This window comes from Phacochoerus africanus, chromosome 2, assembly GCF_016906955.1.
Source record: "Phacochoerus africanus isolate WHEZ1 chromosome 2, ROS_Pafr_v1, whole genome shotgun sequence".
In the NCBI taxonomy this organism is placed as follows: Eukaryota; Metazoa; Chordata; class Mammalia; order Artiodactyla; family Suidae; genus Phacochoerus; species Phacochoerus africanus.
The window spans coordinates 193412026-193420652 of record NC_062545.1 but is presented as its reverse complement, the minus strand read 5'-3'; the positions used below and the strand labels follow the sequence as shown (position 1 = coordinate 193420652).

The following is an 8627-nucleotide window of genomic DNA, read 5'->3' as shown; positions in this document are numbered from 1 at the left end:
CAGAAGGTGGCAGAGAACTAAAGGATGAGTGGAAATCTATGAATGGTGTTTACTGTCTCAACAGAGAGTAAGGTGTCATTAGGTACAAACAGACGGGCCTGTAGGTCTCTGGCCCTCCTGAAATTTCCACCTCACTTGTTATATTAAGTACTGAATATGACGCCTGGCCTAGAGAATGGAGGCACTCCAATTTTGGAAAATGCCGAAGGACACCACCTCTCCTTCAGTGATTATAACCTCCTTTATTTGGGGTGAGTTCCTGTTTTGAAATGTCAGCGCCCTGTGAGAAAGTAAACCTTAGGTCCTTATCAGCTTGCGTGTGGTTTACCCAATATTCCCTGTCAGAGCCTTGTTCACCCAGAGATAAAGGTAAGAAAAAGTCCCAGACTAGTAGCAGTCCTAGGAGAGGAAAATCCACAACCACTGTGTGTGTGAGGAAGGCCCTAAAGGCCCACATTATGCTCTTCCCGGTTTTTCCAGGCTGGCGGCATCACCAGGACAGGGCAGAGCTGCAAGGGCACCCAGGGCACTGGAAATAATAAGCCGTTTCTACTCAGGAAGCATTTTTAGTGGGAGAGAGAAGGGCTGCTTTACCAGTCACTGTCTATTTCCAAAAAAAGTTATTGGAGTGAGTGGGGTCAACGGCTACTAGGCCAGCACCCATGAACCTGCAGATTTATTAAACATCCAGGAGGAGGAGCAGTGCTCTGGCATCAAGCTGACCAGCAGCGCAAGGCTGGACAGAACTCTGGCCTGAAATTACTCAGAAGTGGTAGGCAACTCAGTGTTCTATTCTGACCGCACAGAAAGACAAGCCACTCACTGCTCCCTGCACACCCTGACCAGAAATGGTTCATGGATAGCCTGAGTAGTTCATGGAGATGCTGTTGATGGTTTAACTCCTCCTAGTCATGCCATTAAGATCTGGAAGACAATAGATGTGAAACCTGGCCACATTCTAACCATCCACCTAGGGGGTGAAAGTTACCCAGTAACTAGAACTTGCAAAGTGAGCAAGTACGGGTTTGGGCTCCAGAACACAGAGGTGTAAGAAACTTTCAATTTAGTTGAAAATGAGGCGAAGCTGATCCAGGACATAAATAGTGCAAGGAAAAATGAAAAAATGACTTAAAGTTTGATGTTCTTCCCTGTGCCCTGAACTGTTGCACAAGTTGTGTCCTACACAAGGATACCTAGTCCAGGTGGCTTGAGTGAGAACTCACTTCTCTCTACAAGCCAAGAAGTTGGGCAGAAGAGTGCTAGCTCTTCAAGGGGTGCTGTTTTCCAACTGGGCTGCCCAAAGTGGGTAAATTTTTTTAAATCATTGGCTTGTGTCTTAGTAGGCACAAAAGCACCTTCTATCTAAGCATACATCGTGCCAAGTCCAGTTTAATTGGATGTGATAAGTAGCAAAATCGAGAGCTGAGGGATAACTGGAGCTCACCTGCACCACACCTACAACTCCTGTTCTTTCCTCTCAGAGACCCTGCACTCTACTCAGAGTCTCTGCTCTTGTCTCAAAACAGAGGGGTCATTGTCCCAGGAAGACCAACAAAGAGAGGCCCCGTGGTCTAGTCCATGTTCATGGGCATGGATGAGTTTATTTAAGTAGCTCCAGAGGCTCAAGAAGCAGATGGATGAGAAAGTACACAAGCAGCATCCCCAAGAAGCAAGGAAAGGGAACAGGGGAAGCAGAGGTGACATGCATGCTCTGGACACCTGTTCAGTTAAGATACGGGCTGGAGTGGGGACTTAGCTGGAAAGAGCTAAGGGATGGCACCACCTCTGAGGTCATGTTCTTTTGTTGCATGTTGGAAAATGAGAGGCCGAAGGGAAGTTGGAAGAACCTATGTGTTGAGCAACGGGAGTGGGTTAAAGTACTAAATATTATTTAAGTCCAACTACTAGGTTTCCTCAGAACTGGATGAAAATTTCCTATTTGCTTGTGATCTCTGGGTCCACATCTAAGCTCTTTGTCTGGCTTCCTTTTGAAAAACCCAAATCATTCTGCTTGGAGTTTTCTGTGTGAACTCAAAGATTTACCTTCTCAGGAGCCCTCCCCTGGTAGACTGGCCATCCATGGTTTCTCCTTGTTGCTGAATGCAGCCCCTGAGCTCTCAGCAGGCATGAGGGCAATGCTGAGGAGTCAAGCCCCTTAGAAGCCTCCTTCACCTGCAATGGGTCCTCATTCTTTGGTCCTGTGAGTTGGCTCCATTAAAAGAAAGGAGTCTTTATGGCATGATGCTGTTACAGTTCTAGGAGTGAGGAACATCCTGTGCCAGCCTTAGGCATCAGCTAGCTTGCCTGTGAATTGTGCATTTTAAGCACCTCAGATCTCAGCTTAATTAAGAGCATCACTGCTCCCAGAGCAATCTGGTGACAGAAAAACAGGCAAGCAAAAAACAAAACAAACAAAACTCCCAAATACAGCTCACTCAGCAAGCTGAATTCCACTCCTTCAAGCAGTTATTTTGGAAAATCTGGTTCTGTCCAGCAGGGCACAAGTGCTGCCATGGGAGTGGACCAGGGTAAGAGAGCCAGGTGGGGTCCTGAGGTCACAGCCTGGTCAGAAACCAGAGACACAGGCAAGAAGCTACAGGGCAGCTTTACAACTTAGCACAGGGCTGCAACAGGCAGCCTCTCCACAAATGCACAGGATCACAGGTAAATGGGGGCCCAGCCCGGGAGCTGGTCCTAAAAACAAGGGTGGGGTTACTGAGACCATTAAATGTGATGGTGTCTGGAAAATGCTGAGCAAAGACCTGGGGTGACTCAATCATTAGTAGCTACCACAGTTATTACAATGCGGCCTCAGCCTTACCCCACTCAGCTCAAGGGCTCCCATCAGATACTCCAGGAAGGATAGTCCTAGTGAATCCTAGCAAGGGTAGCAAGAACTTACTGCTTCCCTGCCGGGGGAAGGTGGGCCTGGCCCCTTCCCACCTGGAAAAGTTAAGCCCAGGAAGACTGAGAGAAATGGTTTAGCTGAGCCCCGATCTATCTGTGCCTTTGCCTCTGGCAGCTGACTCTTTGTCGTACTTAGAAAGGCAAAGAGCCCAGTGCAGCTTTCTCTCTCCTACAGCATCTCCTGGACCCATGCAAGCAAGTATGCATCCAGAATACACTTTTATCAGTTAACAAAATTACAGTTTTGCTTAACAGGAGCTCAGCTAGACTCCTCTGGAGCTACAAGATAGGAGGAGAGAGGGAGGAGGAAGAGGAGCCAGGGCTCTATTGGAGAGGCTGGAGAGCAAGGACCCCAACCTTGCCTGTATCTCATCACATGGCTTTGAGCAATTGTTAACTTCATTCGGCCAATGGGCAGAACAACGTCATATAGTTAATAGGGTTTTGTGAGTATTTTTTTTTTTTCCACAGAGGCTATTATGTTTATTGTGCAGAGCAGACAGTGATAATCCACTAGAGAAATATTTTCAACAAGCAAGCAATTCAAAGGACAATCATAGACAGCAACTCTACATGAAGAACAAAATTGAAGATACTCCAAGAAACAGGGAGAAAGTCAACTGCAGGTCAATGTCTTGATACTTTTCTCCTGCAAATATACCTAATTTGCAGAAATGGAAGAAAGGTTAAATATCTAGTCTTACTTAGCCTGAGACCAACAACAGCAAAGAACAGTCCTTAAAATTTAACTCCCACAAAAATAAACTATATATGTGTAAATTTGATGATGTTCTTACTGTTCCATTAGCCACAAGCCTTTTTTTTTTTTTCTAGTATGAAAACTGAGGTATACTGGGGCTTAAGTGTGTTTTGATTGTACAACGCATAGGAAATAAAAGAGTAACTTCAGAGACAGAAATCACTGGCTGCTCTGAGTTTGGCCAACATGAGCAACTGCTTCAGTTTTATGAGCTGGTCAGTGAGGTTTCAAAAGGCCCAACTCAAGATATGGTGTGGGACTTTTATTTTTATGAGCCACCGTTTCTTTGCTTATTTAATACACAATTAACAGTAATGGTGAGTTTTAATTCTCTCCATTGCTCCTTTGGTAATTCACAATAGTGATGGATCTGCTGGTCTCAGAGAGGTATGTGGCCTTTGAAACTACTTCTCTGAAGCGGCTGGAAAGAGAAATGGCTTTAAGTTTCATTTGGCATCAGTACTAAAAGCCAGACTCACACAAGCTGAGATGCTACCTCTTGGCCCAATTGATAATAGCCATGTTAAAAAGTCAGCACACTCACTAGAAGAGAAAGGAATAAAAACCCTACATAAGAAGCCTTAAAATAAATCTGGTTGAGACGCAGTACAAAAATCACATTTGCCTAAAATACGTGAAAATATTTGTCAAGCATTTTCTCATGGTCAATTAATCTTCAAAACACATTTTTTTTTGTCTTTTTGCCATTTCTTGGGCCGCCCCTGCAGGCATATGGAGGTTCCCAGGCTAGGGGTCTAATCGGAGCTAGTAGCTGCCAGCCTACGCCAGAGCCACAGCAACGCGGGATCCGAGCCGCGTCTGCTCATGGCAACGCCGGATCATTAACCCACTGAGCAAGGGCAGGGATCGAACCTGCAACCTCATGGTTCCTAGTCAGATTCGTTAATCACTGCGCCAAGACGGGAACTCCCAAAACACATTTTGATTACATCATGCAAAAGCTGAGCTTGCTGCAACTCATCTACAAAACTTCAAGTTTCTTTGAAGGTTGGCTTTATTTTTTTATTTGCAAAAAAAGTACGTAAAAATGAGTTCCTTTCTATCAAAAGTCTTTTGCAAAATAGTTCTGATGAGGGTTAGCTGCAGTCTGAACTATTCAAACACTGACAAAAATGAATGCTGCAAATGACAGGTTCATTCCTTTTGAAGTCTGGAGGTAGGTCTTTACAAGTCAATTAGTCCATTTCCTTAAACAATTCACGTGAGGTACAAACTTGGAGGGTAATATTTAAACATCAGTCAAATTTTGTGTGATGTGTAGTGTAATGGAGGAAAATTATCCTTAAGAACCTAGGAGCGACTTGGTTACCAAAAAATGTTCAAGCTAATGGGCAAAATCTAGCAGAGAAACTGAAACAAGTATTTATAAAATTTTAATTTAAAAAAATCATAGAAAAATACATATCCATGCTGAAACACAGTAAGGAGGCTGCTTCTTTTAACTCTAACAAGTGTACAAAAAGGACTGTAGATGATTAGCATCACCTTCCCATTAGGGTTTTTCTTGCATTGCTTGTGTCAGCAGCCTGTAATAAGTACTAAACGGTAAATTAACTGCAACATTCAGAGGTGATATTGAGCAGCGGGGATGTATTATTGCATCTCTGGCCTAAAAGCGCAGTTTGAGTGAAGAGATGCGGCGCTGATGTCAAAGAAAAGCACTTCAGCCAACCATCCTATGTCAAAACATATTACCTGGAGTAACACATAAGCTTCATTTGAGGAACATGGTATTTAGATCTTTCACAGAAGCTCATACACCATGGAGAGAGAGACAGAGAGAGAAAGAAAGAGAGAGACAAGAGAGCCTGCTTTGTTGTTGTTCTTTAAATTGTAGTATAACTATAGCAAAATAGATTTAGATTTTGCTCCTCCCGTCTCATAATCCAGGTAAGTTCATCATGGGTTATTCTGTTGTACCTTTTCATGAAATCATAAAGAGAATAATTTTACTTGTCTAGGTTTCTTAAAATGCTAGAACCATTAGATCCATCACTATTGTGAATTACCAAAGGCGCTACGGAGAGAATTAAAATTCACCATTACTGTTAACTGTGTATTAAATAAGCAATGTATAGCATCCATAAATATAGGAGTTGGCAATCTGAGTTTGCTTACTTCCCTTTTTGAAAAGTGAACATCACCTTTTCTGGTTAGTCAGATGAAAGGATACATCAGCATTTCCTCTCACTTAGAAATAAAGGTAAAAATAAAAACATCATCAAGTAAGTGTCTACCAGGTTATATGAGAAAGAAAGTAGTATCTAGTCCTATCTTTGGTGTTCTAAACAGAAGCTTCACCACTGAGAGGGGGCTGGGTGACGTCTGAGGTGGGCAGCATTTCCTACTGCACCTTGCCTAGAGGAATGCCCACTGTCACGCAGGTGACACGTTTCTGGTTTGGATGCAGTACAGTGATTGGCTAAACCCATTCAGAGTTTTTCTCACCCACCCACTTCTGCTCATCAGATCCACAAACTATTAGTAGGTTAAGGAAAATGAAAACAGTCACTAAAAGTTGCATTGTTAAACTGTGTCTCCTGTGTTTACAGCAGTTTTTCACTAAACCTGGGACTGTGAAGGGACTACAAAGAAGGTGATTAATACAGTCCTTTTCAAGGTTATGTGCCTTCTCCCCCCACCCCCCCTACCACCCTTCCCCTGCAACCCCAGATGAAAGTGGAAAAACCATGGCAATAGGGAGTAAGTGGTTCTCCCTTCAAAAGATTCAACTGCTGCTGAGGTGGACGTTGAATGTTGGCACCTCCTAATCCTTTTCTGTAGACTTCTGTGAGGATGTCTCTTCAGTCTCCTGAGCAGATGTCTTCTGAACAACTTGTTGTGGCCATTTCCTAGGTCTGCCTCTTGGCCGTTTTTGTCCAGTGGCTTCTGGTTTCTTTTGAGCTGCTTTGGAGGGACTCTTGTTTTTGCTGCCTTTGGGTCTGCCCCTTGGTCTCTTAGAAGAAGGCTCACTGGTTGGCTCTTGTTGCTGCTTCCTGGGTCGGCCGGGTCCTCTCTTCTGAGGAGCTGGGGCTGCTGGTTGTCCCTGGGCTGAGGTGGACTTCTGCTCAGCGCCTTTACCGCGTGCGCTCATACTGCCTCTGGCTGCCGCTGCTCCTACTGCTGCCACTTCGCCTCAGCTGCCCAAAATCTGCCCGGGTTTTGTGAGTATTAAATGAGCGAATATATGCAAAGTGCTTAAAAACAGTAGCTTACGTAATTTCTCTCCATATATTCATCTGTATCATCATTAGAAATCACTGATCCACAACAACACTGAAGTAGATGCTATAATTATACTCCATCTGCAGATGAGAAAACTGAGGCATTGAGCCCAAGTCACACAATTAGTAAATGGCAGGCCTGGGAGTTGAACACAGACTCTGTGATGCCCACTGAGCAACAGGGTCTCCTAAGCACTGCACTTGAAACTGGGGTAAAGGTGCTCTAGTTCAACATCACATTAAGAAAATATTTCTTGGAGTTCTCATTGTGGCTCAGCAATAATGAGTTTGATTGGCTGACATAGGTTTGATCCCTGCCCTTGCTCAGTGGGTTAAGGATCCGGCGTTGCCCTGAGCTATGGTGTAGGCGGCAAATGCGGCTCAGATCGTGTGTTGCTGTGGCTGTGGCGTAGGCCTGCGTCTACATCTCCAACTGGACCCCTAGCATGAGAACCTCCATATGCCAAGGGTGAGGCCCTAAAAAGACAAAAAAAAAAGTTCTCTTCAGGTACCAGAATTTTACACAGACTAATTTCCTAGTAACGAACTCAACCCATCTCAACCAAGCCATTTTTTGGGTATTCTTAATAATTTTTATTACAGTATAGTTGATTTACAGTGTTGTGTCAATTTTTGCTGTGCAGCATAGTGACCCAATCATACACATATATACATTCTCTCATCTTCCTGGCCCACAGGACCAGTCTCCTGAGTCTGCATATTAAAGGGCAATTCCTAGTGCCCCACCCCAGATATAAAATCAGACTTTCTGGAGTGGCTCCTAGGTATCTTCATTTTTAATTGACACCTCTATGCATCACCACCCCCCATAGTTCTCATGCACCCCAAAGTGGGAGCTATAGCTGCAGGTTGTACCTACCCATTTTAGGGCCATACCTGTGGCATATGGAGGTTCCCAGGCTAGGGGTCTAATCAGAGCTGCAGCTGCTGGCCTACGCCACAGCCACAGCAACACCAGATCTGAGCCACATCTGTGGCCTACACCACAGCTCATGGCAATGCTGGATCCTTAACCCACTGAGAGAGGCCATGGATTAAATCCACATCCTCATGGATACTAGTAGGGTTTATAACCCACTGAGGCACCATAGGAACTCTCAGGGTTCCTTTCAAGTGCTCCTAAACACTCACATGGTGGCTAATTTGCTGGACACCCCATTTGGTTTCATCTCTCTAGGCTAAAACAAGTCTCCAACAGCACATCACGGGACTCGATGCCCCCAGACTTTACAAAATACGACAGCCACCTGAACACCAAATTCAAAACCTAAATAAAACAAAACAAAACAAAAATGAAGGGGAAAAAAAAACCAGCACTACTTGACCTGTCTTTTACAAATAATACACGTAATTCATGTCAAAGCACACAGTCTGTGCAAGTTGAAGGAAGTCCCACACTACTATTTATCCAGACTGTTTCCATTAGGAAAGAAAACATTAACTTCATAATTATCCCCATGACTCCAGGTCTGCAGTGGTTCTTTTAATCACTTGTTTAGGATGGAAAGGTTAACACTTTCCAGGGAAGCAAAAGAATTTATCCTTGTCCTAAGAGGTGCTGTCCTGGTGATCTGTGACCTGGAGGTCAAGGTTCAAAGTAAATGTGAACACATCTGCCAGATGCACATTCTTCCATCCTCCTTCATTGGAATGTCACCTCAGAGATATTTTTTTTATTCCTAGTGCATGTTATT

At 44.1% G+C, this 8627-nt stretch overlaps 1 protein-coding gene across 1 annotated transcript; it reads right to left on the bottom strand.

Moving 5' to 3' along the window:
* Positions 1–6455: 6455 nt before the first annotated feature.
* LOC125121244 (high mobility group protein HMGI-C-like) lies at positions 6456–6782 on the bottom strand. The gene has a single exon (XM_047769506.1). The coding sequence runs from the start codon at positions 6780–6782 to the stop codon at positions 6456–6458; it is 327 nt and encodes a 108-aa protein (XP_047625462.1).
* Between the last annotated feature and the right edge of the window lie 1845 nt (positions 6783–8627).

Excerpts from the sequence above, each read along its gene's own strand:
- LOC125121244 (XM_047769506.1), bottom strand. The coding sequence starts at position 6,782 with ATGAGCGCACGCGGTAAAGGCGCTGAGCAGAAGTCCACCTCAGCCCAG.